The sequence below is a fragment of the Ahaetulla prasina genome, chromosome 12 (genome assembly GCF_028640845.1).
Source record: "Ahaetulla prasina isolate Xishuangbanna chromosome 12, ASM2864084v1, whole genome shotgun sequence".
In the NCBI taxonomy this organism is placed as follows: Eukaryota; Metazoa; Chordata; class Lepidosauria; order Squamata; family Colubridae; genus Ahaetulla; species Ahaetulla prasina.
In genome coordinates, this window is record NC_080550.1 from 24,417,618 (window position 1) to 24,445,203 (window position 27,586).

The 27,586-nt window shown below is 43.9% G+C and overlaps 1 protein-coding gene across 1 annotated transcript in view; it reads left to right on the forward strand.

Moving 5' to 3' along the window:
- HSF4 (heat shock transcription factor 4) overlaps positions 1-27,586 on the forward strand; it is a 49,029-nt gene that overhangs the window by 14,606 nt on the left and 6,837 nt on the right. The window contains exons 3-10 of the mRNA XM_058155465.1: positions 880-1,007; positions 4,703-4,827; positions 6,553-6,628; positions 9,525-9,589; positions 11,044-11,143; positions 20,086-20,207; positions 24,391-24,496; positions 25,948-26,013. Of these exons, the coding sequence (XP_058011448.1) occupies positions 880-1,007; positions 4,703-4,827; positions 6,553-6,628; positions 9,525-9,589; positions 11,044-11,143; positions 20,086-20,207; positions 24,391-24,496; positions 25,948-26,013 (788 nt within the window). The remainder of the gene's footprint in view (positions 1-879; positions 1,008-4,702; positions 4,828-6,552; positions 6,629-9,524; positions 9,590-11,043; positions 11,144-20,085; positions 20,208-24,390; positions 24,497-25,947; positions 26,014-27,586) is intronic.

The window sequence follows — 27,586 nt, forward strand, 5'->3', positions numbered from 1 at the left end:
AACAAGAAGCAATGGGTGGAAATTAATCAAGGAGAGAAGCAACTTAGAACTAAGGAGAAATTTCCTGACAGTTAGGACAATTAATTAATGGAACAACTTGCCACCAGAAGTTGTGAATACTCCAACACTGGAAATTTTTAAGAAGATGTTGGATAACCATTTCTCTGAAATGGTATAGGGTCTTCTGCCTGAATAGGGGGTTAGACTAGAAGACCTCCAAGGTCCCTTCCAACTCTGTTATTCTATCTTAGTTGCTCTTCTGTTCTGTTCTGTTCCATTCTGCTCCATTCCACTCTATATTCTATTCTGTTCCGTTCCGTTCCACCCCACTCCGCTCCATTTCATTCCACTCCGGTTCCACAGCTATTTGCACTATTAAAGTGACCCTGAAGGCACAGATAAACCTCCAAATGGCTTCAACAACTCTCAGAAAGATTATTAATGACCAGATGACTGCAAGGACTGTATGTAAATCTTTCCATTCTTCGCCATTCAATCAGATCTGAAGAAGCTTCTTGGATGAGAAGCGAAACATCTTCAAGAGAAAAAACCAAGTCCAGTTGCCTTTTGAAAAAGCACCTTTGGGACATCCATGAACTTGGATGACCGAGAATCTCCGTAGACATTCCAGACTGATGGATGTTCAATCTTGCTCTGTTATTTTACTCTGCAACAGGACAGTAAATAATTTCCTATACAGTAATTCTTCCTCTCTTATCATATGCTGCAACAGGAAAGTAGCTTAGTTCTTGCACAGATATAGTCCTCAACTTACAACCACAAGATGAACCAGAACATTTGTCACTATAAGCTGCATTGTTGTTAAGTGAAACATTGTGTAACCTCCGCTCCACTCTTTCTACAATCTGTGGCATGTAGATGGTTTTAGGAAAGTGGTGAACATTGAACAAGGCGGACTTGTGAAACCGGAACGTGACGATACGGAATTCCAACATCTTTATTTCCTACAAGGCCATGAACATCTTTTGGAGCTGATCAAAAGGAAGGTAGGAGATTGTTGTGGCCCCAGATTCAGACAGTGAGGAGGTTGGGGAGGAACATCGGCCAGTCCTGGAGTCTGAGGAAGGCTCAGATGAGGGCTCTGCATTGGAGGCAGAGAGGGGGCCAGGGCCGTATGCCAATTAGCTGTTGCCTTCAGACATCAGTGAGGCAGACGGACAGCTGGAGCCTGTTCCCAGTGTGCGCATGCGCAGAGTTGCCAGATGAAGGGAACAGCTAAAGAATAAGGGTCGGCTTGGGAGTAAGGCCAGAGGTGGACTATAAATGGCCCCTCCCAGAGAGAATAAAAGAGGAGCGAAAAGGGAGTGGAGTTTGCAGGAGAAAAGTAGTTCACCTGATTGGCGAACTCCAATTTGTGACTCTCTGAGACTCTTTGCCAAGGCAGCTCTCCAAGCCAGATAGGTCTGTGATGTAAATTCTCCCTTGAAAGACTTTGCTAAAGGTGAATGAGAGGAATTCACTGTTTGTTTAATAAAAGGGGTTTTGTTGGGACCAGGATTCTGCTTCGTGCTTTTTGGGGAAGCCTAGGTCAGAACAGAGATGCCTTGTTGACATTCGGCAAAATTCATCCAGGAATCTGTCTGAAATTCCATTTTTCCAATTGCAATATGGTTGCTTTGTCAGAGTCTCCATTTCCCCAAGCTTGGAATGGTCTCCCTTGTTTGGAATTTTGAGGGTATTATATTGTGTTTGGACAAAGGAGTGGTGCGGTGGCCTAGAGGTGGAGCTCTTGCCTCACCGTGAGGAGGCTGTGAGTTCGATCCGAGGTAGAGGCAGATATTTCTCTCTCTGGGCACAGTGAGAATATTTCTGCTGAACAAAACTCTGCATTGGCAACAGGAAGGGCATCTGGCCATTAAAATACTCTGCTAGCTCCATTCAGTTGCCCAGACTCTACCCCGCAAGAGATTATGGGGTTATTAAAAGAAGATGATTGTGTTTGGACAAAAGAAGCAGCCATGAAAGAGATTTTCTTTTTCACACAAAAAAAGCTAGTGTTGGCCAGTGTGGCTGCTCCCCGCCAGGGGTGAAATGCTCCTGGATCAGACCGGTTCGCGTGATCCGGTAGCGATGGCGGCTGCTGGTTCGGAGGACCGGTAGCAAAAATCCCTAGCCCCGCCCCCCCGCCTCTGCTGAGCCACACCATCTGCAGTGGCATTTTCTCTCTCTGTGTGTGTGTGTGTGTGTGTGTGTGTGTGTGTGAGTTGTATGTGTGTAAAGTGTGAAAGTTGGTTTTTGAACTTTTTGTGGCTATGTGAAATGTGAAGTGCAGCTGCTTTTACATTATGTGTGAGTCAGTTGTGTTGTGTTGTGTGTGTGTAAAGTGTGAAAGTTGGTTTTTGAGCTTTTTGTGGCTATGTGAAGTGTGAAGTGCAGCTGCTTTTACATTGTGTGTGAGTCAGTTGTGTTGTGTTGTGTGTGTGTAAAGTGTGAAAGTTGGTTTTTGAGCTTTTTGTGGCTGTGTGAAGTGTGAAGTGCAGCTGCTTTTACATTGTGTGTGAGTCAGTTGTGTTGTGTTGTATGTGTAAAGTGTGAAAGTTGGTTTTTGAGCTTTTTGTGGCTATGTGAAGTGCGAAGTGCAACTGCTTTTACATTGTGTGTGAGTCAGTTGTGTTGTGTTGTGTGTATGTAAAGTGTGAAAGTTGGTTTTTGGTACCTCTTTTTGTTTTTTATACTTTGTTAATTATTTTTATTATTTATTGTTATTGGCCACTTTACATACATCTGACCACCAAGCCACGCCCACCAATTAAGCCACACCCACAGAACCGGTAGGGAAAAAATTTAGATTTCACCCCTGGTCTCCGCTTCCATTTATTGCGGGGAAGTAAAGTTGCATTGGCAGCACACCAGCACTTCCCTTTGTATGCCCAGAGTGGGCAGGGCCAAACATTTTAGTTCTGTTGTTTGTTTTATGGGAGGGCCGGAAGGATTTTAAGGTAGCGTCCTTAACATTTACATAGTCCACATCCTTCATAGAGACCAAACCCATTTACAGTAGTGGCCAAAATTGTGGCAACCTTTTGGGAAAAGTGTATTTTCGAAAACCATATTTTTCAGCATATAAGATGCACTTTTCCCCCCTAAAAGAGGGTGGAAATGTTGGTGCGTCTTATACACCGAATACAGCCATTTTTGGCCTCCCAAAGCCCCGCTCCGCTCGTCCCATTTTTGCGAAAAATGGCCCTGTTTTTCACAAAAACAGGGTGCGCAGAGGGCTTGGGAGCTGGGGAGAGCAAAAACTTTTGTTTTTACCTCTTCGAAATCTTGGTGCGTCTTATAAACCGGTGCGTCTTATAGTCCGAAAAATACGGTAGCTAATAACACAGCAGTGGAATAGGATTATCTTGAAACACCCACCCACCCCCCAAAAAAGTGGTGTTATTAGCCATCAAACCTCAAAAATACACTTTCCCCAAAAGGTTTCCACAATTTTGGCTACTACTGTAGGTCTTTAACTCTTAAGCTTTTCCTGTCTCCTACTGTGCATTCCAGCAGCCATGGCTGACTCTGTTCGGTTCGACATGACAATGGGGCGTATATCAGTGGTGGGATTCAATTTTTTTTACTAGCAGTTCTGTGGGCGTGGCTTGGTGGGTGTGACAGGGGAAGGACACTGTAAAATCTTCATTCCCTCCCCATCCCACTAACCTGCTTTCCAGATCCGTTCTCCTGTGCTGGGCAACAAAAGAGCTGGGACTCAATCAGTTGGGACTTGATCAGCAACCAATAGATGGGGGTGGGGCCAGCCAGAAGTGGTATTTGCCAGTTCTCTGAACTACTCAAAATTTCTGCTACCAGTTCACCAGAACTGGTCAGAACTGGCTGAATACCATCTCTGGGCATATTCCAGTAAAACAGTGTTGGGATTGTGAGCTGGCACCTTTCAGGGGCATTGAATAGCATTTTCCTATCATCTAGATCAGTGGTTCTCAACCTTTATAGTGCTGTGACCCCTTTAATACAATTCCCCACGATGTGGCGACCCCCAACCATAAAATTATTTTTGTTTTGAATTATCGCACCTGAAGCCGTATTGGCTAGCGATCTGAACTGCTTGCGATTGCCTTGAGGACAGAGGCATTAAAGCGGAGACTCCTCCCCTATTAAGTTTATCGCGCCTGAAGCCAGATTAGGCTAGCGATTGGGAGTGATTGCAGCTGGTTTGAGAGGGAGACATCAGAGCAAAGATTTCTCTTTTTTTTTAATTGATCACGCGTGAAGCCGAATTCAGCTAGCGATTTGAAGAGCCTGCAGCTGGCTTGTGAAGTCAACCATTGGAGCGTGATTCTTCAACTCGCAAGTATACTTCCCATATTTGGTCTTAGACCAAATATCTTTGGTCCCATAGATGGTCTTAGGCGACCCCTGGAAAATCGTCATTCGACCCCCAATGGGGTCCCAACCCACAGGTTGAGAACCGCTGATCTAGATTGAGGGAAGTGGGGGGGTCTCCAAATTTGGTTACTTTAAGACTTGTGGATTTCAACTCCCAGAATTCCCAATGGCTGGCTGGGGAATTCTGGGAGTTGAAGTCCACAAGTCTTAAAGTTGCCAAGTTTGGAGACCCCTGTTCTAGAGTTTGGAGGACACCAAACTTAGCTATGGATATGATGATCCATCCCTCTGTTTTGGAAGCTGTTGTTTGTTGCTTTTCTCTTCCTCCTCTTTGTTCCTTCAGGTGTCTGTGGTGAAAAGTGAAGAAACCAAGATGCGCCAAGAAGACCTCAGCAGACTCTTATATGAGATCCAGGTCCTCAGGAACCAGCAGGAGATGATGGAGTGTCAAGTTCAGGATGTGAAACAGTAAGCCCATCTCCTGGCCTTCAAACATGGTGTTTACCTCAGGACTTCATGGCATGTAAACATCAGCTTGGGGAAATGCACCCAGCCTCCACCATGGGCAGCATCTCCAAAGGCTATCAGAAGTGGCCTAAATAGAACCTTGTTTCCCCTAAAATAAGACATCCCCTGATAATAAGCCCTCCCGAAAATAAGCCCTCCCCAAAAATATTTAACTGCATGCACAGCCGGTCCCCGCCATTTCCTTTGGTTAGGGATTAGGGAGACAGAGCTGGAAATCAGGTAAGGTGGCAAGAGGAGGCCCGTCTTGCTCCACGCGCCCCAAAATAATAAGACCTCCCTGAAAATAAGGCCAAGCACTTATTTCGGGGTTCAAAAAAATATAAATCAGAGTCTTATTTTCAGGGAAACACGGAAGTTTATTCCTGGACTGAGAATGGAGACTATGAGTTTTGGTCAGGGGTGAAATGCTCACGGTTGGGACCAGATCGGCCGATCTGATAGTGATGGTGGCAGGTGGTTCAGAGAATCGGTAGTAAAAATCCCTGACCCTCCTGCCCATGCCCACCCAATCGCCCGGTCGCCCGCTTGCCCGCTTGCTGCTTCTTTCCAGCTCACTCGCTTTTCCCACCCGAATGGTAGGAATAGCTTGTAAAAAATGCTTTTAAAAGGTAAAAAAAAAGGCTCTGATGATCACAGCTGAGTTGCGCGATCGTCAGAGCCTTTTTGTTTTACTTTAAAAGCATTTTTTTACAACCTATTTGGTCGAATAAGTTATAAAACAATGCTTTTAAAAGTAAAAAAAAAGATTGCACGCCACAGCTGATCACACACACCCTCTGTGTGCTGTTCTACTTACCCCATGCCTCCTTTTGGCCTGCAATGCGCATGTCAGGAGTCTTCAGACTTGGCAACTTTAAGATTTGTGGACTTCAGCTCCCAGAATTCACCAGCCAGCATTGAAAATTCATGTCTGAGGAATTCTGGAAGTTGAAGTCCACAAGTTTTAAAGGTTGGAGACTCCTGCAGTAGACCACAGCCTCTCCAAATTGGCTGTACAGGTAGTCCTTGACTTAGAACCACAATTGAGCCTAAAATTTCTGTTGCCAAGTGAAACACTTGTTAAGTGAGATTTGCTCCATTTTACGACCTTTCTTGCCACCGTTGTTAAGTGAATCATTACAGTTGATAAATCAGTAACATGGTTAAGTGAATCTGGCTTCCCCCATTGACTTGGCTTGTCAGAAGGTCACAAAAGGGGATCATCTGACTCTGGGACACAGCAGCGGTCATAAGTATGAACCGGTTGCCAAGTATCTGAATTTTGCTGCAAAGATCGTAAGAGTGAAAAACGGTCGTAAGTCACTTTTTCAGTGCTGTTATAACTTTGAATGGACACTAAATGAACTGTTGTAAGTTGAGGACTACCTGTAATTGTATAGCCATTTATAGTTAAAATTAACCAAGCAAGACCTTACAATAAATGATCCATACCTACCTATCCACTGAATTGTACATGGCTGCCCCACATTATCATGTATTTCAACCTGCACTACTAAGGAAGTCTTATCCAATCCATGTTCTGACAGCCAGGAATGATAGCAGTTGAACTGAACTAGTCTAAGCCCCCAGGTTGAGTATGGTTGCATAGAAATATACAAACCTCTAGATGGTCTTGAGGAGCCCATGGTCAGTTGTGTACTAGCACAATGACTCTTTTCTTTTCAGGCAGAACGAGGTTTTGTGGAAGGAAGTTCTGTGTCTCCGGCAAAACCATTTGCAGCATCAGAAAGTGATCAATAAGGTAATGAGGGGATTGAGACCGACGGAACACCATTGAGACATATTCTCAACATGTAGTGGGTTTATGTTTGGATTTGCTTAACTGGGCTTTCTTTGATTTGATGTAGGAGAAGAGCGAGCAGAGGTGGGGGAGTGAAGTTAAGCATGTCATCAACTTAGAATCATTACATTCCCACAAATGATTGGAGTCCAACCCTTCTTGAATTCCATTGACATTTACCTGATGCCAATTTAGAACTGACTGTTAGTTGGCTAGATTCTTGTGCACAGATAGATTATATATATTTTTTATTTTATTCTGTCATAACATTATATACAGGAACATATATTGAAAGGAAACAATAGGACAGGAACGGTAGGCACTTTTGTGCACTTATGCATGCCCCTTATAGTCCTTAATCTAGATTAAGATCAGTTATGAAGTATCAGGACCGTACATTAAGTTGCAGTTCAAATATTTATTGCTTAAGCCTATACACCACACTATTAAAAAGTTGTTGAGACTCTAGAAAAAGTGCAGAGAATTACCAACCAAGAGATTAGGGGACTGGAGTAGTAGTGGGTTTCAAATCCCATTTCTACCGTTTCACTCATGGATGTGCGCGCGCTTGCGTGCTTGCACGATGCTTCTGCACATGTGCAGAAGCTTCTGCGCATGTGCAGAGATAACTGGGCAGGTGGGTGGAGCCTCACGCCACCGCCGCCACTACCAGTTTGCCCGATCCGTGGTGAACCAGTAGCAACCCACACTGGACTGGAGGCTAAAACATACGATGAACAGTTGCAGGAACTGGGCATAGCTAGTCTAGTTAAGAGCAGAACCAGGAGAGACAGGATAGCAGTCTTCCAATATTTAAGGGGCTGCCATGGAGAGGAGGGGGTCATGCTATTTTCCAAAGCCCCTGAAGGCCAGACAAGAAGCAATGGATGGAAACTGATCAAGGAGAGATTCAACCTGGAAATAAGGAGAAATTTTCTGACAGTGAGAACAATCAACCAATGGAACAGAAGTTGCTTTGGAAGTTGTGGGAGCTTCATCAATGGAGGCTTTCAAGAAGAAACTGGCCTGCCATCTGTCAGAAATGGTGCAGGGTCTCCTGCTTGGGTGGGGGGTTGGACTAGATGACCTACAAGATCCCTTCCAGCTGTGTTAATCTGAATCTGAATACACGAGAATCTAGTCAACTAAAGCTCAATACTAAATAGGCGCCAGACAAGGATCAATGAAATTCAAGAGGACTTGGACTTGGACAACAGAATGACTCTAAACTGATAAGTTGCTTAACTCCTCCTCTCCCCCAGCTCTGCCTGCTCTTCTTCTACTGTGACTGGAATTTTGTTTCAGGCTAAATTCTGGGTTGGGGTTTGCAAACCACAGTAACTTGCTTTGTGCATCTAGTAAGCCTAGGATAAAGACTTCTGTTTTTTGAAATACCCTTCCCCTTGAGAACTGGCAGGCCCCTATTTTTTAATTAGTGTTTCACAACCTTGGCAACTTGAAAATGTGTGGATTTCAATTCCCAGAATTCTTAGTTGGCTGGGGAATTTTAGGAGTTGAAGGCCATACATCTTGAAGCTGCCAAAGTTGAGAAATTCTGCTTTTAACCTTTCAAAAGTTTTAAAGAGCGGGGTTTTCCCTCCAAGCACTGAGATAGGGTAAAGATGGAGTTGGTACAGAGGTTTGGTGTTGCATCAATTGAGTTTGATGACAGAGTGAGATTTTTTTCTGCGTCTGTGTTTGTTTTCTGCTTCTTTTTTTGCACAATTTTGTTTCTATATTGCGGTTGTGAGTTGCCTGCGGTTCTGATTTTAAAACGGGCAACTCTACTAGTAATATAAATAAATTGTTTGTCTGCCTTGGTGTAAATGTCAACTCCTTGGAAGTCTTAATGTTCACCTGTAGAATTTAGCTTAAACCAAAGTATCTCAGCCTCTCTCACCCATCCACACAAGTTTGTCTATGGCAGTGCTTCTCAATTATTTTCTGTCATGCCCCCCTAGGAAGAAGAAAACATTTTTCGCGCCCCCCGCGCGACTGTAAATAGTATCATAATAGTATGTAAATAGTGTTTGCCGAGGTCAAATGCGCCCCCCTTTACGGAGCCTCGCACCCCCCCTGGGGGGCACGCCCCACTATTTGAGAAGCACTGGTCTATGGGATAAACCAGCTTTTTAAATTCATGCTGGGTGGTATGTCCAGATGTTTGCAATTTTACCTGTATCCCGGAGTTACGGGTGCACCATTACTGAAGGCCCCAAAGCTGCTTCCCACCCCCCCAAAGACAATTGTACTTTCTTGGTTTTTTTCCTTTGAAAACGTTTTGCTTCTCATCTAAGAAGCTTCTTTAGTTCTTCCACTTAGAACTAAAGAAGCTTCTTGGATGTGAAGCGAAACGTTTTCAAAGGAAAAAAAGTAAGAAAATCCATTTGCCTTTGAGAAAAAAGAGCACCTGTGGGACAACCATGACCTGGAGGATTGAGAATCTCCATAGACACTGTCTCTGGAGGTTTGCAAGAATAGACTGGACCAGGGGTCTCCAACCTTGGCAACATTAAGACTTGTGGACTTCAACTCCAAGTACTCTGGGAGTTGAAGTCCACAAGTCTTAAAGTTGCCAAGGTTGAAGACCTCTGGACTGGACAACCACTTGACCAGAATGACATAAAGTCTCATGTCTTGGGCAGTGGGTTGAACTAGAAGACCTCCAAGGTCCTTTCTATCCCTATAATTCTATAGAAGTCTATGAAATACTGGAAATACAATTTTGGGCAAAACAGGTGCCGGCTTAGATGCCTATTCAGAAGGTTGTTCCGGCAAGCAGAAGGGGAACACCAGGTGTTCAGAGAGAGAGAGAGAGGCTGCCTTATTGTCTGCTGACTGATATTTTCCCCAACAGCTGATTCAATTTCTGTTTGGCCAGCTCCAGTCCAGTCCCAGCAGCCCTGGGATAAAGAGAAAACGGTGAGTAGCCGCTTCATGTGACGCCTACGTGGGCAAGGGACTCTTGGGGGGCTCTCTGCTCTTGCAGAGTATGGAGCTGTTTCAAAGGGCAGAGCTGGTCATGGGACCCGGGCACCCTGGTGACCAGGATCTGAACAGGGGTGGAATTGATGAGTCAGAGCTGCTGATTCAGGGCCCTTGGACAACCACCCAGTCAGCTGCTGTGGCCTTTGTTTGGAAGCATGCTGGGCTGAGGGAGAGGAGACCAATGCCGAAGGGCTGGGGTGGAGGCAAGCTGCTTCACAAACCCCACCCCATGGGATTAGTTACTCGTAGCTCTGAGTGGGTGAGGGAGATATACCTGGATTGGATTTAAATGAAGTCCTCTTGATGGTTTTTTCTTTGGTCCATCTCCTTCATGGGATGCTTTAGGTTAGCCAAAGGGGACTTGGGAACATTATGGGGGTCTGTGGGAGCAGTTTATCCATCCTTGTCCAACAATCGTTATAAGCGGAAGAAGTTTCTTTCACCCTTGGCAACTTTAAGATGAGTTGACTTCCACCCTCAGAATTCCCCAGCCGGTATGTTTTAAGGTGTGTGCTTCAGTTCCCAGAATTCCCCAGCTAGCATGTTTTAAGGTATGCACTTCAACTCCCAGAATTCCCCAGCTAGCATGTTTTAAGGTATGCACTTCAACTCCCAGAATTCCCCAGCCAGCATGTTTTAAGGTATGCACTTCAACTCCCAGAATTCCCCAGCCAGCATGTTTTAAGGTATGCACTTCAACTCCCAGAATTCCCCAGCTAGCATGTTTTAAGGTATGCACTTCAACTCCCAGAATTCCCCAGCTAGCATGTTTTAAGGTATGCACTTCAACTCCCAGAATTCCCCAGCTAGCATGTTTTAAGGTATGCACTTCAACTCCCAGAATTCCCCAGCTAGCATGTTTTAGGGTATGCACTTCAACTCCCAGAGTTCCCCAGCTAGCATGTTTTAAGGTATGCACTTCAACTCCCAGAATTCCCCAGCTAGCATGTTTTAGGGTACGGACTTCAACTCCCAGAGTTCTCCAGCCAGCGAATTTGTCCATGCCTAGTCTATGTACATACAGTCTGTAACCTCATTCATAAGTTACAAATAGGATTAAGTCTTCCATTTACTAAGTAAACAAAGAACAAGTACATAGATTTACGGTGTTATAAAGGCACCAGGCTAAAAACCAGGAGACTGTGAGTTCTAGTCCCATCTTATGCCCAAAGCCAGATGGGTGACCTTGGAGGCCAGTCCCTGCCTCTCAACCCTGGGAAGCAAGCAATGGCAAATGTCTTCCAGACTCTTGCCAAATCTAGAGGATCCCCAGGAGTCAAGACTAACTTGAAGGCACCATAAATAAAGGAATTAATCTGTGATAAAGCTGTGAGCCAGACATCAGGATGTGGGTGCGTTAAACTGCTTTGCTTCCTATCTGCCCATAGGCCTCTCATGTTGGATGATGGCAACTCTGCCCCACAAGTGGCCAAATTCAGAAGACCTCTCCCTTTGGATCCCTTTCACGAGCCTTGCTACATTCAGTCTGTAAGTTTGGGATTGTGATCCACCCAGTCTTTGGTTTCTAACCTGCTCTCGCTTTGACTGGCAAGTGATTTGGGATGTCAACCAGCTCTTTGTTGGCCGGTTAGCTCTGCAGCTGGTGATTTGGTTCAGATTGGTTCAGATTAGATTAACAGAGTTGGAAGGGACCTTATAGATCATCTAGTCCAACCCCCTGCTCTAGCAGGAGACTCTATACCATTTCTGACAAATGGCACTCCAATCTTTTCTTGAAAGTCTCAAGTGATGAAGCTCCCACAACTTCCAAAGACAAGCTGTGGATTGTTCTCACTGTTAGAAAGTTCCACCTTATTTCTAGGTTGAATCTCTCCTTGTTCAGTTTCCATCCATTATTCCTTGTTTGACCTTCAGGTGCTTTGGGAAACAGGTTGATCACCTGCTTTCTGTGGCAGCCCTTCAAATATTGGAAGACTGCTATCCTGTCTCCCTTGGTCCTTCTCTTCACTAGACTAGCCATACCAGTTCGTGCAACCGTTCATCGTATGTTTTAGCCTCCAGTCCCCTAATCTTGGTTGCTCTTCTCTGCACGCTTTCTAGAGTCTCAACATCTTTTTTATAGTGTGGTGACCAAAACTGGATGCAGTACTCTAGGTGTAGTGTGTCTTACTAAGGCTTTATAGAGTGGTATTAGTACCTCCCTTGATCTTGATTGGATCCCTCTGTTAATGCAACTTACGATTGCATTGGCTTTTTTGTCTGCCACTGAACATTGCTGGCTCATACTTAGCTAGTTGTCCACTAAGACTCCCAAGATCCCTCTCACAGTTCCTGCTATTAAGCTTGGTTTCACCCAATCTGTATCTGTCCTTCTGGTTTTTCTTGCCTAAGTGTAGGGTTTTACTTTTTTCTACATTGAATTTCATTTTGTTAGATAGGGCCCAGTATTCAAGTCTGTCAAGATCCATCTGGATCTTGAGTCTGTCTTCTAGGGTGTTAGCTATTCCTACCAGCTTAATATCATCTGCAGATTTGGTAAGTTCCCCTTTTATTCCCTCATCTAAGTCGTTTATGAAGATATTGAAGAGTACTGGGCCTAAGATGGAATCTTGTGGTACCCCACTGCTTACTTCCCTCCATTTGAGGAGATGCTTATTTATTATTTATTATTTGCATTTCTATACTGCCCTTCTCCGAAGACTCAGGGCGGTTTACAGCCAAGATAAAATTTTGCTTCTTGGTTTGAAGCAAAATCCTTTGTAGGGGCCTCTGGTGGCTCAACGGACTAAGTCTGTCTGTTATTAACACAGCTGCTTGCAATTACTGCAAGTTCAAGTCCCACCAGGCCCAAGGTTGACTCAGCCTTCCATCCTTTATAAGGTAGGTAAAATGAGGACCCAGATTGTTGGGGGCAATAAAGTTGACTTTGTATATAATATACAAATGGATGAAGACTATTGCTTAACACAGTGTAAGCCGCCCTGAGTCTTCGGGGAAGGGCGGGATATAAATGCAAATAAATAAATAAATAATGGTCTGTGCGAATGAGTGCGGGAGATGGAGGGAGAGCCACCGACAGGATGCCTGGTGTGTGGAACACGTCTCAGCCCACAGAAGGAAGGAGGGTGTGGAAAGTGTTTCAGAAGGGACCCCTTCTACTTTTCCAGAAAGTAAAAGGAAAGAGGGGAGAAATAATTTTACTACCAATAGGAGAGAATATGTGTAGCTCAGGGTTGACATGAGGAATCCTTCGGGCTCTCTGAGCTTGGTGGCTTTCTTGCAGACGTTTCATGACCCAGCTAGGTAACATCATCAGTGTTAGAAAAGAGGGGGAGGAGTAGGAAGGGGGGAGAGGAAGGAGAAGGTGGTCGTCTTTGGTGCTCCCTGACCTTGGTTGTTTTGTTGCAGACGTTTCATGACCCAGCTAGGCAACAACATCAGTGCTAGAAAGGAGTGAGGCTTGCTCTCTGGTTACATACAGTAGCCGGCCTGTCAGTGTGGATGGGAGTGTTGTTTTTGTTTTGGTAGTTTCTTGATGAAGCTGTTGTTTACTATTTGATAGTTTATCTGTAAGGCTGTAAGCAACCTTCAGGAAGAAACTATGATAGATAGATAGATAGATAGATAGATAGATAGATAGATAGATAGATAGATAGATAGATATAGATATATGTTGCTGTTGGTCTGCAACAATTATTTGTTGTCCTAGGTTCCCTGTTAATGTTGTCCTGGGTTCCCGCAGGAACGGGTCTCAGCCCTCGCTGAGACAATTTAGTGGGTCCTCGCAAGGACGAAAGAAGCCAAATAAAAGACACCACACCAGGAGTTCTTCAAAATGAGAGAGTACGAAGAAAGGGTTGTAAAAAGAGATCCCCCTTAGATCGCAACAGTCTCTTTTATTATGCAGTTTTAGCAGGGAGGGGGGAACTACAGCAATGAGGGAATTAACATATAGAAACTTAGCTATACCAATCAGCAAGCGTTTAGAGTATACGTATTAGCAAAATACCACGTGTTTTTCAGGAAATCATGCGTTTTACCTGAATAGAAACTCAACTTAAGGAATGCAAAACTAGAAGCTTATCTCAGGGAAGGCTAGGGGCCCAAATCAGGGAGAGCAATACTATGCATCTAACTCAGAGAAGGTTAGGCGGAATAGAAACTTAATTCAGGGAATCATGTCTGTCATGTAGCACTGAAAAAAGTCAAATCAAGTTCTCCCGGCTGTGAGGCCTAAGAAAACCTGAACCAATGATATATCCATATGTCCTCTGTTTTTATTTTTTAAGATGGGTAATTGATATATCCATATGTCCTCTGTTTTTATTTTTTAAGATGGGTAATATTCTTCTAAAGCTATGACATCCCCAGTGGGTCCCCCCTCCGGCAGACCCATGAGGAGTCAGTACACTTTTCCAAAGGAATGGTTCCCGATTCAGAGTCTTCATCAGCCTCAGAGGCTAATTCTAAAAGAGGTTGTTTATATTCATTTTCAACAGTGTTCTTTAGCAAGAGGACATCATCTCCAATACTGTTTAGTCGTTGTTTCAAAAATGCTAAAACTCTCCCCATGACACATGGGCCAATTGTACATGCAAGGAGCAATAAAATCAGAGGACCAGCTAGGGCAGAGAGGAGGGTGGTCAACCAGGGAGAGAGTCCACCCTCCAGTGTCAAGTCCTAGCCTTTCTTTGGATAAGTATATTGTGCAGGAAGTATAGGCATCCGATGAGGCATTGATCAACAACCTTGACCTTCAATTGAGGATACCGTTATAGAAGAGTTAGACCACCTACAACCGGTATCTGAGGTGCTATTGGTAAAAGGTAGGGCGGAACCTATGGCCTCATAAAAAGGGGGTTGAGAAGACAGACACAGCCAACATCTACTATCATTGTTAGGAAAAGTACGGGCTGCCACAAGGGCATCATGCGCAGAGGAGACCAAGGACACCAATGGATTGTTGCTTTTAATCAAGGGCTGTAAAAAGGGCGAGTTGACTTGTTTGTTTGGGCCCACAGGTGGGGATGTTTCTAAGGACATGGTAAGACGAATTATGAATATATTTCCTGGATGTTTGTAATCGGAATTATCTCTCGACCTTCCCCCCCATCTTTTCCCTTTAAGCCATTCAGTAATCGGAAGACCCCTTCCATGAGATGTAAAAGTAACAGTCATAGGATTGAGGCGAACGCAGCAGGCCCAATTGGAGCAGGAATTCCAAGGCAAATTGTTATCAGGGCCTAGTACAGCTTTGATATAGTCAGTAGTATAGGGAGCAGTCCACCAAATCTTTCCGGTTGACACACATTGCCAGGACTTACAGTACCAATCAGAGATGGTCCCACATTCATCTAGGTGGGAGAGATCAGTAAGATGTCCTGGGCAGATATACAGGCCTGGACCAATTGACCAGACGTCCCGAGGGGAAGGATTACATTTTGTTTTACGTTTAAATCCATGGGCGCCGACCAGCATTTCAGCAAAGTCAAAGTAGAGTGCAGGAAACCAAGGCCACAGAGTTCGATTAGAGATGGAATGAAGGACGCCTCCTTGGAAGTCCAAAATAGTCCAAGTATAATTCGCGGGACGATGCAGGTTCTGCTGTGCTCCGGATAAGGAGCGCCGCGAACGGAGAGCTGCAGAGGTAGAAACGTGGGAAGAGGGCAAGAAGCGAAGTACGCCAGAGGAGAAATGGGTAGCAGAGAGAAGGGAAATTTTCATGTACATTTAGGAAGAGAGGAAGAGGCATTAGAGACAGAAGAGGCAAGAGAGATCAGGGATAGGATCAGGAGGATCTTCATCTTTCTTTTTTGGTTGATTGAGATGACAGGGGCGAACACAGCGAGCTGGAACCCACAGGACTCGATCAGGCAATTGAACTGCAGCGTAGCCTTTTCCCCAGGTAATCAATTGAGCTGGACCTTTCCAAGCTGGATCCGGAAGATGCCTATAATATACCAGAGGACGAGAAGAGGGGAGGGGAGGAGTGGAAAACTGTCTCGAGGCGGCAGTGGAGGCAGGAGATCCAGTTAGATTAAGAAAATTCAAGGAATACAAGCAAACATTTAATACATTTTGCAACGTCGGGAGTGTCGGGGGGCTGATGCCTTTTGACCCCAAGTGTCTGTCCAAGGCCTGTTTAAGAGTCAAATTCGCTCTCTCTATTATGGCCTGGCCCTGGCTATTGAAAGGAATGCCGAATTTATGGATTATTGACCAGCGATGGCAAAATTGTGCAAAGGCAGAGCTCGTATAGGCTGGTCCATTGTCAGTTTTTAGAGTTTTTGGACATCCCAACGTTACGAAAGTCCGAATACAATGATTAATAACTTGTTTTGCGGTTTCACCCCTTTGCAAGGTTGCCATGATGAAACCTGAATATGTATAAAGGATGGATATTGAGTTACATCCATTTGCCATAGTTGACAGGCCACTGTTCCTCTGGGGTTGACCCCCATCGGAAGAGAGTTACCTTGGCGGCTGCAAGTAGGGCATTGATGTATGATCAGATGCCTCAGCAGCCGTGAAGCCAAATTGTTTCATGAGCGCCTTTTTGTTTTGATGAAAATAGGAGTGACTGTCCCAAGGAGAGACAGGAGAAAGTGTCAAAAGAGAGGAGGCAGAGGCCGCAGCCTCTGCTACATAACAAAATAGGGATGTGTACGTTTGTAAATGAGAGACTGTAAAGTTGTGAAAAGAGAAGTGAGATTAGAATCAAGAGAAGGGGACAAGTAAGATTGAAAAATAGTTTGTACTATTTGAGTAACATACTATGTGGAAGACAGAGAAAAAGACAAACAATCAATAAAAACCAACTCCCACCCTTTTTATTCATGTGAGGAAGTTGGTCACTAACAAAATCCATGCTATCAAAAACTTCCAAAAACAAACCACATTCTTAGCAAAATAACCTTCTAACTTATCACATCCTATAACTTTCTAACTCATCTCTGAAATGGTTCCTAAAACAGGGCACATATTGTGCTGCTAAAAAAGAAAAAGAAACACAAACAGCAAATAAGGGTGAGTCAGTTTGTGTGGAAAACCTAAGTGCATTTTCCAAAAAACAGATTTACGCTTAAAAAAAATGCATCCATACATAAGAAGATAGCCATGTGTCTGAAATGCTGTAGGGTTTCCTGCTTAGGCAGGGGGTTGGACTAGAAGACCTCCAAGGGTCCCCTCCAACTCTAATGATGTATGTTAACAGCTGCAAAAATACAAAGCTAAATGAAACAGTTTGAGTCAGCTCAGTGCTTTGAAAACATTTATAAAGGTATAGGTTTAATCAGGCAGGTTAAACCTCAAAAAGTTCCAGAAAAGATAAAAAATGAAAATTAAAAGCAAAACCAAAATTGTATGCATGATTAAAAATTAAAATCAAAATTGTTTTCATGGTGGATCTGCATAGTTTTTACATAGCCTTTTACAAAAGCAATGCTTCCAGAGAGCCTAATTGTCCCTCCCTTCTCAGACAAGAAAGAAGAGAGAGAAGAAAAAAAAAATGGAGTGGGGGTGAATGGTTCTCCCCCGTAGCCCGCCCTTTTCCCTGGCACAGCAAGGAACAAAAAGGGGGGGGGGTAGTTAAGATAAGCCAGAGGGCAGAAAAAAAAAGTTAAAAGTAACTCACTGGAAAGACATTCTCATGCATATGAAGAGAAAAAAAAATCCAAAAGTAACTCACTTGCTTGCAAAAGGAAAGAAAAATGTTTTATTTCTTTTCCAAAAGTACCTGGCTGCTTGCATATGGAATTTATGCAGACAGATACACACACACACACACACATGCAGAGACAATTTCTCACACATGTACACATTTCTTGCAAATCCAAAAGACAACACAGAAATTTCACACCTTCTCAATGAGTTTTGCACATACACACATTCCATGGAAATCAAGCATAACAATTATCTCTACAATTCTTATGCAGGTCTGAAAATGATCACATACATACATACACAAGCACACACATCATCAAACAACATTTAAAGACCTGGGGAACTTGTCTGAGAAAACTCAGCAGTTTAAATCATGACTGTGATTGTGGATCCTTTTAAGTCATTTTTGATAAGGCAGAGGTCCTAACAACTCTCTAAGTGACGTCTGCAAGTAAAATGAGGCATTCAAAGATCATGTGCCAGATGGACAAAATTTTTACAGGGGCTCTTGGACTTTCATGGAAAAAGGTTCCCAATGTTTCCCATGTAGTCGCTGTGAGCAAATTCTTTTCCAGATTGTTTCCAGATATAGAGAAGCAATTAAACCAAATCAGTTGCTGATCACCCATGGGGGAAAGGGAGGGGTGCTCTGGGGGAAGGGAGGCAGGCAGGGGAAAGGAGGCAGTTTTCAAAGCAGGGATGGAAGAAACAGGCATTTGGTACAATACGCTTTCTAGCTCAATATGCTTTGAAGGTTCAGAGTGGGGGGAAAGGGAGGAGGGAAAGGAATGAGCGGGCAGAGGAACTGAAGGAGAGTGAATGCCGTAGGAAGTAACAGCTTCTTTTAAATTTTTAAGCACCCGTACATTGATGTTATCATGTATCGGCTGTCCTCCTCCTGGTGGATTGAGGTTTAAAGGGTAAGCCGATATCGGGGGTTCAGTTCTTAGAGAAAGAGAAGAAAGAGCAACCAAGGCAGAGAGAGTACCTGCAGCTATGTCTGTATCCTCCGGAGGGGGGGGAGACGCTGCAGGAGGAGAAAGAGCTGTGTCTGCAGGGGGAGCAGAGGCAGCTACAGAGACAGAAGAAGATTCATACGGAGGTGGAGAGACTTTTTCATCCGTAGTAGAAGAGAGCGGAGCAGGCGAATCAGTAGAAGGAGAATTAGGATAGAGGGTGCCAAGAGCAGCCGTAATGGCCCGCCAAGTCACTAGAATATCAGGCGGAGCTCGAGGGTGGTCATGGAGGAATTTTCCCAAGCGGGTCCAGGTGGCCTTCTTAAGAGACCCTTCCTCCGGGTAGGCAGGGCACTTTTCATGAACATAGGATAGAAAAGAGGTAAGAGATTTCTTAGAAAGAGGATAGACAGTGGTGCCATTAACTTTTTGCAAACAATTAGCCTTCTTCACCAGAGAGTAAAGCTCATTCCTATGCAATGATGAGACTTTCGAGTTCGAGGAGCCCATAACTTACGTGTGCACGTGTCGCGTCCCGGACGGGTAAGCTATGAGGGTGAAGGTGACGCACCGCTAGACAACGATCACGCCTCTGGACAACACAACAGGTCCGGACGAGCCCCCAGATGTTGCTGTTGGTCTGCAACAATTATTTGTTGTCCTAGGTTCCCTGTTAATGTTGTCCTGGGTTCCCGCAGGAACGGGTCTCAGCCCTCGCTGAGACAATTTAGTGGGTCCTCGCAAGGACGAAAGAAGCCAAATAAAAGACACCACACCAGGAGTTCTTCAAAATGAGAGAGTACGAAGAAAGGGTTGTAAAAAGAGATCCCCCTTAGATCGCAACAGTCTCTTTTATTATGCAGTTTTAGCAGGGAGGGGGGAACTACAGCAATGAGGGAATTAACATATAGAAACTTAGCTATACCAATCAGCAAGCGTTTAGAGTATACGTATTAGCAAAATACCACGTGTTTTTCAGGAAATCATGCGTTTTACCTGAATAGAAACTCAACTTAAGGAATGCAAAACTAGAAGCTTATCTCAGGGAAGGCTAGGGGCCCAAATCAGGGAGAGCAATACTATGCATCTAACTCAGAGAAGGTTAGGCGGAATAGAAACTTAATTCAGGGAATCATGTCTGTCATGTAGCACTGAAAAAAGTCAAATCAAGTTCTCCCGGCTGTGAGGCCTAAGAAAACCTGAACCAATGATATATCCATATGTCCTCTGTTTTTATTTTTTAAGATGGGTAATTGATATATCCATAGATATAGATATAGATATAGCATATCTATCTGTGTGTTATGTATGTGTACTTCTGAGAGCAGGGAACATAATTTCATTTATGTTCCCTGCATAATTTCATAATAAATTGCCGTTTTTAATTGGGGTTTTTATTATTTCTCTATTTTAGTTTTTAAATGGGGTAGCCAAATTGAATAAGATTTTTAAAATGTTTTTTAATTCTATTTATAAAATTGTTTTTATGTTGGCTGTAAACCGCCCTGAGTCCTTCGGGAGAAGGGCGGTATAAAAATCTAATTAATTAATTAATTAATAAATAAATAAATAAATAAATAAATAAATAAATAAATAAATAAATAAATAAATTTTTAATGTGTCTGTGCCAGTGTACCCACAGTAAAAAAAAAAAAAGACAACGAGGTTATCTTTAACTGTTTAGAAGAGGTTGTAAAATCAAGTGGGTTAAATGACCCATTTTACGATTGTCATGCCCTATGACCATAATGGACAGGCTCCATAATGGTCATGAGTGGAGGATTACCTATATTCTTCTGGAGCTTCATTCAAATAACAAAAGATGTATTTTACCCTCTTCCCTGTTTCTAGCCATCCGCAGAGCCTGCCTCCTGTTTAAACAGCCCTGTTCCGAGAGGAGCCATCATTTCTGATGTTTCGGAAGCTGCCCAGCCCAGTCCGGTGGCTTTACAGCTGCCTCCCGACAGTGAGAGGTAAATAATTCAATGAAAATAATGGAGAAATGAGGGAGGAAAAATAAAAGAAGTATAAAAGAGGGAAAAAGAAAGGAAAAACATGGACTTCTAACTCTTTTTGGCACAGTAAAATAAGATAGAAACAGCCTCAACTTTTTACTTTTACATACTAATACGTATTAGCCATGTCTATAACAACAGACTTATCAGCACGACCCAAAGTCAAAGTTTCATTTGTTTCCACCTGGAACAGAAAATCCAGAAGTGGTTTCCAAGTAAAAACAAAATTGGTTTGTGTTCTTGTCTTTAGTTAAAGCAGTCAAGTTAGCCATCTCGGCTAGTTCCATCAGTTTTTCCAGCCATTCGTCCGGTATAAAACAAGATTAGCCTGATACAAAATCCATCATTGGTTGTCCTCTATAGCTCTTCCCCACTGGAATATTTGGATTCCAGTTCCCATAAATCTCCAGCCAGCATTCCCAATAGTCATGTGGGCTTTGTGGGGAGTGCTTTAGTTCAGCTGGACATCAAAGTGACATGTACATCATGTCACTAGGACTTAGGAGTCTGCTGGCTTGTATTTAAGGGATCGTCCACTAGAACTTTGGAGTCCTAGTGGACAATCTCTTAAATACGAGCCAGCAGTGTGCAGCAGCAGCCCAAAAAGCTAATACAATCCTTGGTCATATAAACAGAGGCATTGAATCAAAACCACATGAAGTATTAGTACTGCTTTGTAAATCCTTAGTAAGACCACACCTAGAATACTGCATCCAATTTTGGTTATTACATTATCAAAAAAATGTTGAGACTTTGGGAAAAGGGCAGAGAAGAGGAACTAAGATTATTTAAGTCCTGGAGACTAAAACATGTGAAGAATAGTTGCAGGACTTGGGTATGGCTAGTCTAGAGGAAAGAATGACTACAGGTTATAGCAGTATTCCATTATCTGAGGGGCTGCCACAAAGAAGAGGGGTCAACTTATTTTCTGAAGCACCTGAAGGCAAGACAAGAAACAATGGACAGAAACAAATCAAGGAGAGAAGCAAGCTGGAATTAAGGAGAAACTGCCTCACAGTGAGACCAATTAACCAGTGGAACAGCTTGCCACCAGAAGTTGTGGATGCTCCATCATTGGAAGTTTTTAAGAAGAGACTGGACAGACACTTGTCTGAAACGATATAGGGTCTCCTTCTTGAGCAGAGGGTTGGACTAGAAGACCTCCAAAGTCCCTTCCAACTCTATTCTGACATATAACATTATATTAACTCTTCCCCACCATTCCCACCATTCTGGATACCTCATCATTGGCAGAAGACATCTGCTGTAGAAGTGTGCTCAGATAGAACTGATTTTATTCTTATTGATTCCTGAAATTTCTACAGTGGTATTGCTAATTCCATTCCAGCTGGCACATAATTTAAAACCAATGGCAACCCCCACCACATTATCTACCATACTGTTAAATAATGCAGGTCTAGACTAATATCTCTCGAATGCTGTGTTCCAAAGCCAGTTTTCCACATTGCTGTGGAAACCCACCAGAGAAATGATAGTCCACATGCAGGAAGGTAGGTTTCTCTACAGCAGAGCTCTCCAAACTTGGCAATTTTAAGACTTGTGGACTTCAACTCCCAAGCCATGTCGGCTGAGAGTTGATGTCCAGAAGTCTTAAGTTGCTAAGTTTGGAGACTCCTGCTCTCCAGGTAGGAAGCCACCACTGAGAAGCTCTTCTGTAGGATCCTTGCAGATGTTTTCATATGAAAACACTTATTGGGACATGTTTGGGCTGTGCTTAGGAGGAAGGGGATGTGGTGGCTCAGTTGCTAAGATGCTGAGCTTGTCGATTGAAAGGTCAGCGGTTCGAATCCCTAGTGCCATGTAATGGGGTACCCTCCCATTACTTGTCCCAGTTTCTGCCAACCTAGCAGTTCGAAAGCATGTAAAAATGCAAGTAGAAAAATAGGGATCACTTTTGGTTCCATGTGCCTTTGGCGATTAGTCATGCCAGCCACATGACCACGGAAACTTCTTTGGACAGCGCTGGCTCTTTGGCTTTGAAATGGAGATGAGCACCACCCCCTACAGTCAGGAACGACTAGCATGTATGTGCGAGGGGAGCCTTTACCTTTACTTAGGACAAGGAAGAGTCTGGAGACAGTTGAGCGAAGCAAACAAACACAGAACATGGAGAGGACTTATTTCTTGTTCTAGGGAAACCAATCTTCTGCTGATCAAGGAAGAAGCCGCTGGTCCAGACAGGAAAGCTGCATTCACTAGTCCTGCTGTCCCCTTGGTTGGGTACAACTCCTGTCCTGAGCCCCCTGTGCTGCCCATTACTGTGGTCCAATCGGTCTTAGATGGGAGGACAAGGTGCGATGATCTGCAGCCAATGTGTTTGCAGCCCCAGGAAAGACGATCATTTTTGGACAGGTGAGGCACAGGTGTGCACCCAGCATTGTTGCAGTACAATGCTGCTCTCTTTGGCTGCAGCACTGATAACCCCCAAACCATTGTGTTCTTTGGTCATTTGTCAAGGTTCTGATGGATGCCCTAATTAAATCATGAGCCTCGAGCCAAGCTTCAAAAGAAATCCAGTTAGGACCTTATTGATTTATTAGTTCTCAAGTGAAGCCATCTCTGACTCTACGTAATTTATGCCCCAATTATGACCCTGTTCCCCACTTCCCCAGAGTGTGTCATCAATCACATTCACCAATGGAGCAATTTCATGGGTTGTAGTGCTCACTCCCCTCCAGCTGCTGTAGGTAATCTTGGGATACAGCCTTGAGAGAGATAAACATAAAATGTGCATCTGTCTTTGGCTGCCGTGCCGTTTTGCCAGTTTCCCATCCCCCCTGGCCTATGGCAACTCGAGAGCAGGTCAGGGATGCTTTGCGAGTAAACATTATGTGGTTGGGAGTTATGGAACCGAGTTCAGACCAGAAACATGGATTGCAGGTAGTCCTCAACGTACGACGGTAACAGAGCCTGCTTATTACAGTCGTTTGCCATAAACAGTCGTTACATGGGTCAGTGACATAGTTTTCTACAAGCTATTTTGCAGAAATTGTTAAGACAGTCACTGTGAAAAAAAGAAACAGCAGTTGTTAAGGAAATGGTTCACAATGGGTGTGGTTTTGCCAAAACTGAAAGCGCCACTGAATGTCGGACATTGTAAACACCCATAAATGTAGTGGCTGATGTTTGGTGACATAATTATAAATGGGGCCCCCGACCCTCAGAATTTCAAATCTGGGTCTTAATCCTCCTTTTTCTGGTCAGTTGTAACTTTGAATGGTTGCCAAGTTACCAGTCATAACTTGAAGACTGCCTGTAGAACTTTGGGGTTGCCCCAGGGGTGGGTTGCTACAGGTTCACCTGGGTTCAGGAGAACCCATAGCACATTACAGCCAGTTCGGAGAACCTCCAAATCCCACCCGTGGCTGCCCCGCTCACCTTGCCCCCCACCACCTGTCCCTCCCAGGAGTCACCACGTGGCCTGTTTTGGATGTGAGGTAAGCGCAGGGTCCGTGCGGAGGCTCAGGGAGGGGGAGAAAACAGGCCTCCAGAGCCTGGGGAAGGCAGTTTTTGCCCTCCCAGAGGCTCGAGGAAAGCCTCCAAGTCTTGGGAAGGCGGAAATTTCACCACCACCTCCGCTGTGGTGCAGGAAGCCGACTAGGCCACGCCTACCATAGCCAAGTACACTCAGCAACTGGGCAGAGAACCCATTGCTGAAATTTTTGAAGCCCACCCCTGGGTTGCCCTCTGTATATTTTCATATGAGATGATCTCAAAATCCTGTATTTAAAGTCTACTCCACTGTTCTGTATTGTCCTGATCTGCTGGAGATGGTCCGGTTTTCATGTTGAAATTTTGTAAGCTTTTGGTAGGGCAGGACAAGAAACAATGGATGGAAACTAATCAAGGAGAGAAGCAACCTGGAATTAAGGAGAAACTTCCTAACTGGAAAATTAACCAGTGGAACAGCTGGCCTCCAGAAGTTGTAGGGGCTTCATCACTGGGGGTTTTAAGAAGAGACTGGACAATCACGTCTGAAATGGAATATATGGTCACTTGATTGAGCAGGGGGCTGGACTAGAAGACCTCCAAGGTCCTTCCAGCTCTATTCTGAATGAACTGAAGGTCACCTGATTATTATTATTTTTTTGGGACAGTTGTCTTTTTTGTGTTTCTTCAGAACAGTCATTCCTGATCTCTGGGACGGGGCTGATCTGAATTTGGAAGGCTTTCAGATCTTTCTAAGAAACCCACAGTACAGTCTGGAAACCAACAGATCTTTGGAGGTAAAGTCCCTAAGCTGGCTGGAAGAATTCTGGGAGTTGAAGTCCCACGTGTCTTAAAGTGGGGATAGCTCAGGCAATAGAGAAGCCTGTTATTAGAACACAGAGCCTGCAATTACTGCAGGTTCAAGCCCGGCCCGAGGTTGACTCAGCCTTCCATCCTTTATAAGGTAGGTAAAATGAGGACCCAGATTGTTGGGGGGGCAATAAGTTGACTTTGTAAAAAATATACAAATAGAATGAGACTATTGCCTTATACATTGTAAGCCGCCCTGAGTCTTCGGAGAAGGGCGGGATATAAATGTAAACAAAAACAAAAAAACAAAAAAAAGTTGCCAAGCTTGAAAAACATCAGAAGGGTTTAAAAAAAACACATGGATGTTCTACCTGAGTGATTACAGGTAGTCCTCGACTTACAACTGCAATAGAGGTCAACGTTTCTGTTATTAAGTGAGACATTGCTTAAGTGAGTTTTGCCCCATTTTACGACCTTTCTTGCCACAGTTGTTAAGTGAATCAGTGCAGTTGCTAAATTAGTGACCTGGTTGTTAAGTGAATCTGGCTTCCCCATGGACGTTTACTTGTCAGAAGGTCGCAAAAGCAGATCACGTAACCCCAGGACACTGCAACCGTCATAAGTATGAACCAGTTGCCAAGCGTCTGAATTTTGATCATGTGACCACGGGGATGCTGCAACGGTCGTAAGTATGAAAAATGGTCATAACTTTTTTCAGGGCCGTTGTAACTTTGTACGGTCACTAAATGAACCATTGTAAGTCGAGGACTACCTGCATTTAAGGAGTGGAATTCCTCCCTTTTAGTATGATTGTTGGTGACAAACTTGCAAGAGCTGCTTCAAACTCAGAACAAGTGTGGCCAATTCAAAGGTGTCCTGAAACAACTTGCAATTGTGCTCGCGAGCAGTTCGTTGTGTCCCATTTAGAGTGGAGAAAGGGCCTGAAATGTTTAAAAATATGTCTAGTAAATATTGGAAATGTAACCAAAAAATGGGCACATTTTATCGTATGTGGTGGACTTGTGTTAAAGCGAAAAAAATTTGGGCAAAGATACATAAGTGGCTAGAAAAGATGATAGGGAAACATGTATATTTTAAGCCTCAACTGTTTTTATTAGGTGTACCAGAAAAACTTGATAAGCGAAGTATATATTTAACACCGCATGCCTTAAACAGCAGCGAGGATTATATTTCTACAATATTGGAAAAATGAAGAAACACCGTGAGATGAAGAGATAATTAGGAAGATACTAGATTGTGCAGAAATGGCTAGACTGACGCTGAAAATTAAACAGAAAGAAGACACAGAACATTATCAAACATGGAATTTATTTTACCAGTGGTTGGAAAAAAGGGGTGGAGAGTAAGAATGGAATCTGTATTGATATATATATATATATATATATATAAAGCTGAGTTTTTTCTTTCTTTATATTAGGCTTTCAATCCCATGATCCCATCAAATGAATGGACTTTAAATGACGTGGAGGCCGATTTGCCTGGGGTAAGAGACGGACCTGCAAAAGGGGAGGTATAGAGATTGTTTGTGGATAGCATCAAGATCACATGAAGTATTAGTAACTTGGAATACTGCATCCAGTTCTTGTCACCATGATATGAAAAAAGATGTTGAGACTCTGGAAAGGGTGCAGAGAAGAGCAACAAAGATGATTAGGGGTCAGGAGGCTAAATTGTATGATGAACAATTGAGGGAATTGTTCTACTGTATGTCTAGCCTAATGGAGGGAAGGATTAAGGGTGACATGATAGCTGTCTTCCAGTAGTTGTGGGGCTGTCACCAAGAAGAGAAAATTGATTATTCTCCAGAGCACCAGAGTGTAGGACAAGGAGTAATGGATGGAAGCTTATCGAAGAAAGTTCCAATTTAGAAGTCGGGATAAATTTCCTGACAGCGAGAACAATTAATCAGTGGAATGGCTTCCCTCCAGAAATCGTGGCTGCTCTATCACTGCAGGCTTTTAAGAAGAGATTGGATAACCATTTGTCTGAAATGGTATAGGGCCATGATGACGAACCTATGGCATGCATGTCCAAAGTGGCTCGTGGAGCCATGCTGCCTGGCATGTGCGGCGTCGCCCATTCCTCTTCTGGGTTTCTGGCGCATGTGTGCACATGATGATCAGCTGGCCTTTTTGTGTGTGGCAGTGCTGGAAACTGGAAGAGCTGGTCATCCGTTTTCCTGCGTGAGCATGCATGACAGCCAGCTGATTGTCATGCACACATGTGTGCCAGAAACCCAGAAGACTAGCTGGTTGGTGCACATGCATGCTCTGGAAACTGAAAGTTCATTTTCAGGCACGGACATGCACCCTGGGCAGTTCTTCTTCCAGGTTGCAGCCCAGACCAGCATGCACGTGCACACGCTCCCTTTTCAGCATTCGGTGCCAAAAAGGTTCGCCATCACTGGGATAGGGTTTCCTGCAGGGAGTTGGAGAAGACCTCCAAGGTTTCTTCCAATTCTGTTATTTAATTTGTCTGGAATATATATAGGGTCTCTTGCTTGAACGATGGGTTGGACTAGAAGACCTCTAAGGTTCCTTCCATCTTCATTATTCTGATTCCAATCTGTTCTCCAAAGCTTCAAACAGGAATCTTTCCCAGGCAAGACTCAGAGACCATCTGCCTGAAGAGCAGGTATTTAGCAGAGCCACTTTCCCAAAAACTTTGCAAAAGTATTTGGCCACAGTATTGCAAAGTAAAAACTGATCAAAATCAGTTGCACGAGTATGAATAATTGTTTTTGAGTATGAATAATTGTTTTCTCAAGAAAGGTCAATGTCGTTTCTTTAATAAAATGAGGCTTGATATGTAGACACAGACAGAATGGTATAGATCAGCGGTCACTAACTGATGGTTTGCGGACCACTGGTGGTCCGCGAGAAAATCTTTGTGGTCCATGGAGAAATCTTCGTATTTTTGCTGATGCACCCTGGTGGAGGAGCTGCGGCGCAAGGTGACAGAAGCAGTGATTGCAGTGGCTGGAAGCCGTGGGAGCAAAGCACTACTTGCGCAATATCAGCATTCCGCCTCAGTATATTTGCCCAGTCGGTGGCACA